The 12,882-nt window shown below is 41.4% G+C and overlaps 1 protein-coding gene across 1 annotated transcript; it reads right to left on the bottom strand.

The window, feature by feature from the left end:
- Positions 1 to 7,080: 7,080 nt before the first annotated feature.
- Positions 7,081 to 11,863, bottom strand: LOC311068369 (alpha-2-macroglobulin-like; the record flags this gene model as incomplete). The annotated part of the gene is made up of 16 exons (XM_084090755.1): positions 7,081 to 7,172; positions 7,259 to 7,364; positions 7,808 to 7,891; positions 7,988 to 8,069; positions 8,272 to 8,393; positions 8,480 to 8,701; positions 9,285 to 9,463; positions 9,538 to 9,700; positions 9,774 to 9,848; positions 9,937 to 10,093; positions 10,177 to 10,252; positions 10,383 to 10,559; positions 10,640 to 10,723; positions 11,228 to 11,335; positions 11,408 to 11,531; positions 11,621 to 11,863. Coding segments are annotated over 16 exons (2,046 nt in total), but the record flags the coding sequence as incomplete, so codon positions are not given.
- Between the last annotated feature and the right edge of the window lie 1,019 nt (positions 11,864 to 12,882).

Raw genomic sequence — 12,882 nt, 5'->3', positions numbered from 1 at the left:
GGTGTTTGGGAGCGGCAAATCCGTACTGTAAGAAGGATACTCAACACTCTCTTAAAGGAACAAACTATCAATGATGACAGTCTACATACTATCATGTGTGAAGTGGAAAGCATCATCAACAACAGACCAATAACTAGTACATCAGAAGATCCAAATGACCTTGAGGCTCTGACGCCTAACCATTTATTGTTGTTGAAAACTCAACCAAGCTTACCACCAGGTGTCTTTAACAAGGAGGACCAATATGTGAGAAAGCGTTGGAGGCAAGTCCAGTATCTAGCAGACTTGTTCTGGATAAGATGGACTCGTGAGTACCTGCCCATTCTGCAGGAACGCAGCAAATGGTCAAGATTTAAAAGGAACTTTGAACCTGGTGATGTGGTGTTAGTTGTGGACAGTTCCTCACCTCGCAATTCATGGATAATGGGAAGAGTAATTCAAACTTTACCAGACTCCAATGGAACGGTACGTCGTGTAAAGTTAAAGACCAAGACAAATACACTGGAGAGACCTGTAAATAAGTTGTGCTTAATTCAAGAGGCAATTTAAGATTGCAGATTAACAGAACTATCAAGAGTAAGATAATCAAAGAAAAGGTGAAGAACTAAGCTATTTCTTATGCATAAATGTTCAAGTATAATGGCTCTTTAGTATTAGAATGTTTATAGTAATTGTTTGTTCTCCTGCCCAACCAATTAGGGGCCGGATGTGTAAGAGCCATAAATCACATTTCTTTATGTAGATGTGGAATAAATAATTGTGTGTATCAAGCAATCAGTAAATAATTAAGAGTAAATAATTTTATATGTGTAATATAATATTTCGTATTGACGATGATGTCATTTCCGGCAATGACGGTTAGTTTTTTCTTGTGATGCAATGTTGGAGCGATACAGTTTTTTGACCGTGTAACATTTTCCAGTTAATTTTGTTATTAAACTTTGCTGAAAGGAAGTTGCTGGACTACGGTATGTTATTCGAGTTCAAATCACGCTCACCCAAAGACGGAGAAGCAACAAAGATGGAAATTTAGACGGATTGCTATCACAGTACTTAAGTAAAGTAACGAAGTATTTTTACTTCGTTACATTCCACCACTGCTAATGACCTATAAAGCCCTAAATGGTTTAGCTCCTGGGTATTTAACGGAACTTCTATCGCCCTACAATCCATCGCGCTCTTTAAGATCACTACATTTGAGGCTTCTGGTCATTCCTAGGATATCTAAGTCCACTAAAGGAGGGAGGGCATTTTCATATTTAGCTCCTAAAAACTGTGGAATGGCCTTCCTGATATTGTTCGAGGCTCAGACTCGCTCTCCCAGTTTAAAACTACATTAAATACGCATTTCTTTAGCCAAGCATTCACATAATACTTACCTTTTATACTACAGTTGAATCAGATTGAATGCATTATTGTTATGAACAGCAGCTACGCTAATTATTTCCCATCTGCTTTTCTGTTGTTATCTCGGGACGCTAGTCCCGAGGTAAATACAGATTGTCTGCTCCAGTTTGTATCCAGCCTCTCATGGAAACTACAGATGCCCCAACACCCGTGCAGAGACGTCTCGAAGCCTGTGAAGAGACGACTCGACGCTGGCGATATGTTTATGCCCTGAATTAATGCATGATTAATTAACTAACTGTATTTTTCTATGTACATTTCTGAAATGCACTTTCTGTAAAGCTGCTTTGAAACAATATGTATTGTGAAAAGCGCTATACAAATAAATTTGAATTGAATTGAATTGAATTGGTACAAAACACTCAGGCATGACGGCGTAACGTTACGATTATAACGTAAGACTATAGAAACAGACAGACGTTAGCTTCAGTAAAGTTAGCTTCATTCATTGAGAGAAAAGGTATGACGTCACACGTGCGCCTTTTGGGTTTGTAGTCTCTGTAATTACGTATTTTCACAGTCTTATACCTCAACAGTTTTACATCAAACTGTGACTTTCTTGACTTTAAAACGTATCTTTTAAATTGACAAACATCATATGTGTAATTCAGGGCACAATTCAAACGAGATCAAAATATTTGTTGTCTCTCGCCATTGACTACCATACAATATTTTTCCAAATTAAGGTCCCATGGTGGTCGACCGGAAGGGGAGGGACTTAGGCTCTCTATTTGTGACAAAATGTGGTAACACTTTATTTTAAGGTGTCATAGTTACATGTTACTATAGCAATAACAGTAAATTATGCATAATTACTAGTAACTACCAAACCCTAACCGTAACTCTATAGCAAGTACATGTAGTTAATTCATATTACTCAGTACTTTTTTGAGTTAGTACAATGTACCTACGTCATCTTAAAAGTTTAACCCAAAATGTTCAAGAATTGTTATTAATTAGTTCATTTTAAAGAAATGACAAAGAACAAGCAACACAAATTTTTAGCTCTCTCAAATAATTTTTTGAAAGAAGTGTCAAGCAAAATTCACACAGCTCTTTTCCATTTAATGTAAATGATGCTGAAAGCACCAAAAAGAGCTAAAAAGTATCATAAGATTATCTTAATAGTAGTCCATATGCCTTTTGTGCTTTATTCCAGTTCTTTGGAGGTTTAATGTCATCGGCTGCATGCAATATGATGAAGCAAAAATGAGATTCGTGAGCTACTGCGAAGGCAAGATTATCACTTAATATTGACAAATGTCAGTGTGTTCTTCACACAGCTTTCATATGAACCCCATATTGAATAATTTTGTATTGCAGTCATTATTTTGTGTGTGTGTGTGTGTGTGTGTGTGTGTGTGTGTGTGTGTGTGTGTGTGTGTGTGTGTGTGTGTGTGTGTGTGTGTGTGTGTGTGTGGTAGAGGGAGATCTACAGCTGTTGTTGCTGGTGTGGGATGTGCGCTGCACTTTGATGACAGACTTACTGCGAAGAGAGAGACAGTGAGATGACTAATGAGAAAGTGTCTTTGGGATTCTACTAAACGCAAAGGGAGAGAGAGAACAGAATTACTTTTCAGGGTTGGCCAAATTCATTAGTTTGAATTTGAACTGAATTGACTGCAACACACAGGAAATTGAACTGGAATGACAAGAAGAGGAGATTACTGAATTACTGAAGAAGTCGCAGTCCGAGTTGCATTAATCCGACACGCACACGCATACATAAACATAAATAATTACATAAAAGAGTTAAGATTAAATATGCTTATTTATTGTCTGATATATGTGTGTATATGTGTACACATATATACATATACACTCACCTAAAGGATTGCTCAGTTACTGGGATTTTCACGCACAACAGGGTTTACAAAGAATGGTGTGAAAAGGGAAAAACATCCAGTATGCGGCAGTCCTGTGGGCGACAATGCCTTGTTGATGCTAGAGGTCAGAGGAGAATGGGCCGACTGATTCAAGCTGATAGAAGAGCAACTTTGACTGAAATAACCACTCGTTACAACCGAGGTATGCAGCAAAGCATTTGTGAAGCCACAATGCACAACCTTGAGGCGGATGACCCCACCGGGTACCACTCATCTCCACTACAAATAGGAAAAAGAGGCTACAATTTGCACGAGCTCACCAAAATTGGACAATTGAAGACTGGAAAAATGTTGCCTGGTCTGATGAGTCTCGATTTCTGTTGAGACATTCAGATGGTAGAGCCAGAATTTGGCGTAAACAGAATGAGAACATGGATCCATCATGCCTTGTTACCACTGTGCAGGCTGGTGGTGGTGGTGTAATGGTGTGGGGGATGTTTTCTTGGCACACTTTAGGCCCCTTAGTGCCAATTGGGCATCGTTTAAATGCCACGGCCTACCTGAGCATTGTTTCTGACCATGTCCATCCCTTTATGACCACCATGTACCCATCCTCTGATGGCTACTTCCAGCAGGATAATGCACCATGTCACAAAGCTCGAATCATTTCAAATTGGTTTCTTGAACATGACAATGAGTTCACTGTACTAAAATGGCCCCCACAGTCACCAGATCTCAACCCAATAGAGCATCTTTGGGATGTGGTGGAACGGGAGCTTCGTGCCCTGGATGTGCATCCCACAAATCTCCATCAACTGCAAGATGCTATCCTATCAATATGGGCCAACATTTCTAAAGAATGCTTTCAGCACCTTGTTGAATCAATGCCATGTAGAATTAAGGCAGTTCTGAAGGCGAAAGGGGGTCAAACACAATATTAGTATGGTGTTCCTAATAATCCTTTAGGTGAGTGTATATATATATATATGTATATATATATATATATATATATATATATATATATATATATATATATATATATATATATATATGTATGTGTGTATGTGTGTATGTATGTATGTATGTATATATATATATGTGTATATGTATGTGTGTATGTATGTATGTATGTATGTATGTATGTGTGTATGTGTGTATGTATGTATGTATGTATGTATGTATATATATATATATATATGTGTATATGTATGTATGTGTATATGTATGTGTATATGTATGTGTATATGTATGTGTATATGTATGTGTATATGTATGTGTATATGTATATGTATATGTATGTATGTATGTATATATATATATATATAAACTGTATGCTATATGCATATGCCTTCATTTGAGAGTTAAGCTGGAACTTGAACATTGCATTGTCCATCCAATAAAGTTAATTTGTATAATCCATGATTATATATTATTTCGTAGTATTTATCAAATATAAAATTTTACATTAAAATTATATATAGAGTGTGTGTGTGTATACATCTGTGTTTGGTACATGCACACACACTCATTCTTGTACATCTTTGTAAGGACATTCATTGACAATGCAATCTCTAGCTCATCTTATCTTTTTCCTTTCCCTAATCCATCACAACACTTACCCTAAACCTAATTACAATTTGATCCATAAAACCAAGTATTGACCCTCAAACAGGCCTTTAAAGGGTCTCAGAAAGTGAGTACCGGCACGCACGCACGCACACTATAAATATAATTAAAATTCTGCATCCCATTTGCTGTCATATATATGTATATTAAAACGAAGAGAAAAGACAAAAAGAGACAAGCGCACATACACACACACATGACATGCAGCACATAAATATGCACACACACTCTTCACATGACCCTGTGTGCCATGATAAGGTTGTTCTGCGTTCAGAAATATGCCTTCTGCATGTTAAGAGCCCTTGAGTGGGGCCCCTGAGGGCCCTGCATGTCTCCTGCTGCGCTGATGCTTTTCTGCACACTCTGCTCTCCATCAACCCTGCCTTTCTTCATGTCTCTTTTCTCCTCCACTGCTTTTGTGCCCGTTTCTCAGATCCAAAGAGTTAAAATCTTTCAGAAGATTGACAAACGTGGGTGTCGGTGAGGGTTTACAGGTGTTCAAACACACAACCACAGTCAAAACATGTTCTGCAATGGCACAGAACCAGGACGAATCTGATCGTTTCCACTCTTTACCTATACGCCGAAAATTATGTGATTATATTTATAATGCAATGGTGTTGGAGCAACCACCCAGAACACCCTAACAACCGCCTTGCAACACCCAGCATACCTTAGCAACCACCCAGAACACCTTAGCAACCATCTAGCAACACCGTAACAACCACCTAGGATACCCTAGCAACCACCAATCAACACCATACCAACCACCCAGAATACCCTAGCAACCGTTTAGAGTCACCTAGCAACCATATTGCAACATGTAGAAGCCATATTTCAGCCCCACAATATCGTACAGACTTATTTTTTGGCTCATATGCTTTTCTGCAGAACACCCTAGCAACCGTGTGGCGCGTTTTGCCACTGCAAGCACCACTCACATTTTCTTCAGGAAATGTACATTCTAGTATTTATAATGCAATGGTGCTGGAGCTGAGAAGCGAGGAAAGGAAACAAGGCCACAACTGCCCCCAACTATTACTGCTAAATTACTGTCAGTAACTAGTCTGGCTATCACCAGTCCAAGCTCAATCTTTTAAGATTGAACATTAGTCTGGGGAGTCTGCTTTTCTACTGCACAAGAAGCGTGATCAACAGGCATAGTTCAAATGACTCTGTACGCAATTGGAAAGTTCTTTAACCAATCAGACCAACGATCCGGGTGACGTACTTTGCTGCGAAAACACCAGGCAGGAAACGTGTCAACAAATGTGTTGGTTTGGAGCATTTATCAGCATCAAGCGATTTTTGTGTTGCAAAGTTGTGCAAAACAAACAAACAAACAAAAACATGAAAGTGAGTGGTATTTCATTTTACACCCACTCAAGTGATTTTTTGCTAAACTAAAAAGAAGCCATTGAGCATTGTCGAGAGGTTAAAAGAAATTGGATTGGATTAAACCTGCCAATAGTGCACAAGGTGGATAACGGGCAATTTCCACCAACTGAGGAACGGCTGCGGATCCGCTCCAGAACGGCGGCGGAGTCAATAGTCTTCGATTAAAGTCAATGTGTATATTTTCAGTGACTGCGGAACGGCTGCGTTCCGACTCAGTCCCAGCTCCGGCGATCCGCAGCCCTCCGGAGCAGATACGCAGAGCTTCTATTTTTGTATATTGCGTGTCATACGAGAATTTGCGAGATCTCGTGGGACCTCGTCACTTCAGCTGTCAGTCATGGCCGCAGCCGTTCCGCAACAAATCCGGACCTGGTCAGTATTGAAGGACGACGGAGCACGGAGCCGGCACACAGTGGAGCCGATCCACAGTTGGTGGAAATCCGGGGTAAGCCAGTTTGTGATTGGTCCCCGCAACTTTGTAACAGAAGCAGGATAGAAGAATGTACAGGTTTCCAGCATGAGCTGCAGGGTGAAGTCAAAGCGCCGGCAGATCGGGCTGGGTTTACCCAGCCTAGTCAGTAACAGTAAATTCAGTAATGCAGGTTCTTAAATCTGCTAATTGCTTAATTAACAGTCACCTGCATATGCATATATATGTATATGATATACATATGCATATACATACAGTATACATATACATAGCCTGAGTGAGCCATGTTATAAGGATTTGAAGTCACAGTACAAAAACTCATGAACACTGCAACTTCCTGATTCAAACAAACGTCTCTGAGGAACAAAAGGGAGGCAACAAATGGACTGATAGTATAAAAGCACTTTTATTCAAGTCGTGTGTCCTGTAGCCTGTTCTGATTCAAAGCATGCAGGGGGACGTGTATGTGGTCTCAAACGCATCACCTGAAAGAGGAACAGAAAATGAGCTGGATCATGTTCAACAGAGAATATAGCAGAGCAAAAGCAAGACTAGGATGATGAAAGTGTACTTGTCTGATAGTAGTCATAAACGCTGATGACAGCCGGCTTGAGATTTTCCACTGCAAGAACCTGTTTCAGCTGCAGAGTGTAACTCATGGGGACGCCTTTGGGAACCTGCGAGATGGAAAGAATGAACAGCAGCACATACACAGCACTCATGAAGATGGCAGCTAGTTAAAGTCCGCGTGAACCGGAAGTTGCAAACGACTTTCTCCAGTGCTGTGACGCATTTCCCAGTGAAAAGGAATATTGAACAGAGGGCAGGGTTTTACTCTAGTGCTCCTCCTCTCCATCTCTCATAACAGACGGTTTGAGGGGAGTGGTTAAGCATTTCCCAAACCAAGCCGTCAAACCTACATCAGAGAAGGAACGCCATTCCAGACCGGAAGTAACTTTTCAGACTTTGATTAAAGATTACGACGGCAAACAATTTTTTTCTGTGTTTTAACTTGCACAGATTAATTGTTCACCAGAAGACTAGTAATATGCGCTAACAAAGTAAATAGGGTCAATTTTGATTTCAGTTGGACTTTAATATTCTCAGTGTACAGTCTCACCTCTTTCAGATACACTAGGACACGATCATCTCCAGAATCAACCCGCTTCACTAGCGGGGCGAACGATTGGGGTGAAGAACCAAGCTAAGGGGAAGAGACCATCGTTTACAAACACAATTACATCTGAAGGAGCTTCAAGCATCTTGAGACTTTCTAAATCATCTTAATCTGCGTGCGTACCGGTGACGTATCTGCTGTGAAGCCCGACAAGAGCTTAATGTCCACTAGAACCATGTTAGTGCTTGCTTTTACGCCGCTGTATCTGAATGAGGGTACAATGATGTTAATCAACAGGATCAAGACAGCAGCTTCATTTTCAGAACCATGAGCTGGTTTCAAGACACAAAGTCAGGTCACCTTTATTTATATAGCGCTTTTTACAATACAGATTGTTTCAAAGCAGCTTTACAGTGATAACAGGAAAATAATGCCAATAATGCCACAAAGCCAAAAGCTATTCTTACTTCACTGTGAAGTTCAACATGAGATTGGTTACTAGCGGTTTGCAGTCTCCAGTCACCTTCGCGCCAACGCTCAACGTCCCGTTGGCTTCAATGGGTGTTGGGATGTTGTAGAAACATGCAACCTACAGTATGAGTGCAGAGCAAACAAAACAAGGAGAATTAGGACATGCACAACAGAAACAGAAATAGATGGGGTAAATATACAGACCTGCACAGACACACAAGTGGATCCTTTTGCTTTAACACTATATTTGCCAGGAACGTTCTTCAGCGGCTTCTCCTGAAACAGCAGCTTCTTGTCTTGATTCACGTTAAAGCTATAAGAGTCTCCTCCTACCACTGGGGACTGTACGGTAACAGTGCTGGAGCCTTTCAAGCTGAACGCTTGAGTAGCGTAAACAGACAGGGCATGAAGAGCCACCACCGTGTCCTAAACACAAGCACCAGATTCAAAACTCCACTCTTATAAAGCTACATTCACACTCTCAGTCCAAATCTGATTACTTCTGTATCCGATTGGAATCTGATCTAAAATGATTGAGGTCCACACTGTGTATCTCAACGGTTCAGATCCGATTTCCATGCAGCTCTTTCGTTTTCCGAATATCTGCAATGGTTTATATGGCAATGACGTGGCGTTGGTAGGAATAAGCCAAATACGACAACATGGAGAGGTTTGCAATAGAGATGTTTTATTTTAATTTTACAACATGATAATGTGTAGCCGTCATGCTGGTCTACTGCGTCTTCTGAGGCAGCGGCAGAACCTTGGGAGGCTGGTATGAGCGGCTTTTTCCCGTGCTGTCATCTCCGTTTTACAAGCATGTCTCAAGCTATATCCATCCAAACCCCATATGGATGTAGCTTGAAATGGATTTATAAAAGTAACATTGCATGTGATTTTTTTGCTAAATCTGATCAGATTTCAATCGAATATGCACAAAAATCGGATTTGGACTGACAGTCTGAACGTAGCCTAGGTGATTGTGCTCATGTTTGGTAGTCAGAGGCACCTGGGTGGAGGAAAAGCCTCCATAGGGATTCTGCTGGGCCACCAGCCAGTTGACAATGCGGTTAGCAAAGCTCAGAGCAGGCTTCGGCTTTACACTGAGAACCGCTAGCAGCACGTAAGAGCTGATCTCCACCGCCAGAGTATCACCAGATGTCGTCTGAGACCAATGGAGCTTAGTGCCTTAGGACGGAAGGGAGAAAGTTGATACCACAGAACCTGATGGACCAACATCTCAAGAGGCTGGTAAAGCTCACCATTAGAAATTGTATTGTTGTTCAAGGCAGTTAAAAGCTGTGATCGAGTGGTAGTCTCTCCAGCCAGACTGAAGGTGTAGGCCAGCAGAGCCATGGCATAAGTGTTTCCCAGGTTCCCAACAACAGGCCTCAAGCATGACAGAGCTTTGGTAATGACGGGATCCTGAAAAATCAAAGCAAATAGAATGCAGCCAAAACAGAAATGTCCCCTGCAAGGAGACTGGAGATGTTTTTACCGTGACAGGGACGCCTTGTTCGAGCAGCGATGAAACAATGTAGGCGGTCATGGTCACGCCATCGCTAACTCCACCCTAAAACACACCAGAACATTTTATTTAGAAGAATGGTCTCACACCAAGTCTATTGGTTAGAGTGTATTTTAAGAAAAATGTAATGCACCTTCATGTCGTTGTGGTACAGAGTTCCCTTCTGCATGAAACAGCCATCTGAACCCTGCTTTCTGATCAACCAATTCTTTGCGCTCTGCAGGACACGTGGATCAATGGAAATAAATTGCCTCGCTAGACCAAAGGACCTCAGAACAAAGGCGGTTAACCTGGCAGTGGAGTACAAACTGAATTTACAAACTGCTGGTGCCACAACAGATTATACACAACAGAAGAACAGTGTGAATCTCACCATGCATTTGATTCATCATAGCCAAATGTGCTGTATGAACCATCGTCATGTCTGTAGTTCAGTTGTCCTTGGTATCCTGATTAGGTCAAAAGCCACATGTAAATTGATCAGGAAGGGAGTTCCTGACTTAAAAAAATGGGAAGAGCAGGTTTAAACCTCCTTGGAATTTTGTTCCCTACATATTTAGCATATTTGGTCACCCATACCGCTCTGAAGGTAGCCTGTGGCGGTTTCTCGGATGGCTGCCGTGAGTTGCCCTGTGACGTCCAGGTACAGCAGGATGTAAATATTGGGAGCAAGAATGATCATATTCTGTTCTCCACAGCCAGATGGCATCTGTAACAACCTATCCAGATTCTTCAGCGCACGACCCATTATGTCCCCTACGAGAGGTCAAGCATAAACCCACAAAGTTATTCTGCCAAACATCACCCGTCTGTTTCTACTCAATAAAATACTTTACCAAGAACTGAAACTGAGCATCTGGCTGATTCCTGAAGAACGTTTTTTGGAAACGTCAGAGTCACGTCTTCAGAAAGAACGTTTCCTAGGGACAGAAGAGAATGGATCAGCATTGAGCGCTAGGCTAATGCTTGGCTGCACAGGGAGAATGTGTTTGGGAATCATACCCCTAGTTTCACAAACACAGTTTAAGCCTAATCCCAGACTAAAATGCATGTTTGAGCCGTTTTAACTGAAAGCAACTTACACTGACATATCTTAAAATGAAGTCAGTGCCATTGTTTTGTCTCAAGGTGCACATCAGTAATGTTTTTTTCTAAGGCATGTTTATAAATGCAACTTAAACATTCTAATAAATGTGAATTGAATTAATTGAACTAAGGCCTAATCCTGGCTTAATTTAAGCCCTGTCTGTGAAACCGGGCCATTGAGTGCAAACAAACCCTTTGGACACAGTAACCAACTCTGGGTGTTTGTCTTTTCAAGTCCTTCGGGCTATAAAAGCAATAAAACACCACATCAGTAAAGCAGCATGAGCTCCATGATCAAACTCCAGAAGACTGGTTAACACTCACCAGGACAAGTAGACTTTGAGAAACTACATCAATGCGTCCTCTCGTCGGCACTGTCACGACCTCAGTGCCACATCGAGTCCGGGACGGTTCAGCTGAGGCATTGACAGTCACGTTGACAGCTCCTGTGGTGACAGACAGAAAGTGAGCAACACCTAATATACACTCAATTTAGAGATAGACAGTCCAAAACTGACCGAGAACAGAAGCTGAGAGAACCCATTTGAAGGTCTTTCTCTCATTGGCACAGAGACAGGACGAATACGGATCAGTAAACGGCTTAAGAGTGAAGGCCGTGGATGAAGCTGGAGTTACTTTAACCTGCCAATGAAACATCGGGGCACAGAGCAAAGACATGGGAACTTTTCTATACAGATCCATTGTATAAAGGAAAATAAACAATGACACACCATGATGCACTTGGACAGAGAGTTGTAGACCGTGGCCTTTAGATTAAAAGACTCCCCACGGACAATGGAGTATGGCAGGGAGAGCTCCAGGAAGAAGGGCTGGAAGACTGTCAGGACAGCAGGAGGGGCCAGACCAAAACCTGTGGAGGACAGGCAAAACGCCTCTGCCTGCCATGTGGTGATGGTGTCAGGAACATTTAGAGGAACTTTTATGGAGCCAGTGTCTCTGAAGGACAGCAGAAGAGAGAATTAAATAACTGGAGAAGTAAAAACTGTGGGCAAGTGACTTTCGATGGAACACACAAGATGCTTCACTAACCCCACTTGAGCAAGCTGCCAGAGCCATGGTTCTGGAAAGTAACTCCTGACGGTCACTTTAAAAGAGTGCTTGCCTCCAGCACTTTCTGCTTCTGGAGGAGGAGCAGCAGCAGCCGTAGCCAAGTTAACCGCATCAGTTATTTTAAAGGTTAAAGGAGCAGGTGAAGTCGCTGAAATAAAAGACAAGACTTGTTCTTGCTTTCTGCATGCACTTTAATTCTGAAGCTACAAAGCTCTCAACCGCCCCTCTGTTGCATTTATAATAAGATTAAAAACACCCAATGTCAATACACAAAGAAAGAGGAATAACCTCCCATAGCTCAAGGACAGTTCATCACATCATGGAGAATGTGTTCAATTAATCCGCATAGACCTACTTTCGGGGATGATGGGTTGAAACTGCTGGCAAAAAATGGGTCGTAAAGCGAGATTTGTTGCGATCTTCATCCCCACGTTCTGTCAGAGTAACAAGTCAAAAGACAAAACAGATTAAAGTCAATGACTCCGTATTATTCAGTGACTAGATGGTAATGAATTGTTTTCTACCTCGAAGGCTGCATAGGCAGGATCTATAGCAGTATCTCGACGGACTACTTTTCGAACCCCTACACACTCTGGTTCATCCTCAGTGCTGTATGGGTAACCTGATAGCAATCTCACCGTGAGCAAGTCAAACACCTGGGACCATGAAACAATAGAGTTGGTATGTCACTTGTTTCTGGAAAATTCTTGAACTAAATGCATTTATGTTTGGCATGTTATGTCACAGAGTTTATAATGTTAGGTGTTAAACATACACTAAAACTGCAGTGATCATAAAGAGCCACATCATAATAGCATAGGTTTGTCAAATTGATCCATCAGCATTACTCAAATTCTAAAGCTGAACGTGAATGTCAATCAAGTCCAACAAGTATTTAAATCAACATGATACCATTTTAGGA

Source organism: Abramis brama (genome assembly GCF_963993115.1).
Source record: "Abramis brama genome assembly, chromosome: 18".
Lineage (NCBI taxonomy): Eukaryota > Metazoa > Chordata > Actinopteri > Cypriniformes > Leuciscidae > Abramis > Abramis brama.
This window is presented reverse-complemented; position numbering and strand designations above follow the sequence as displayed.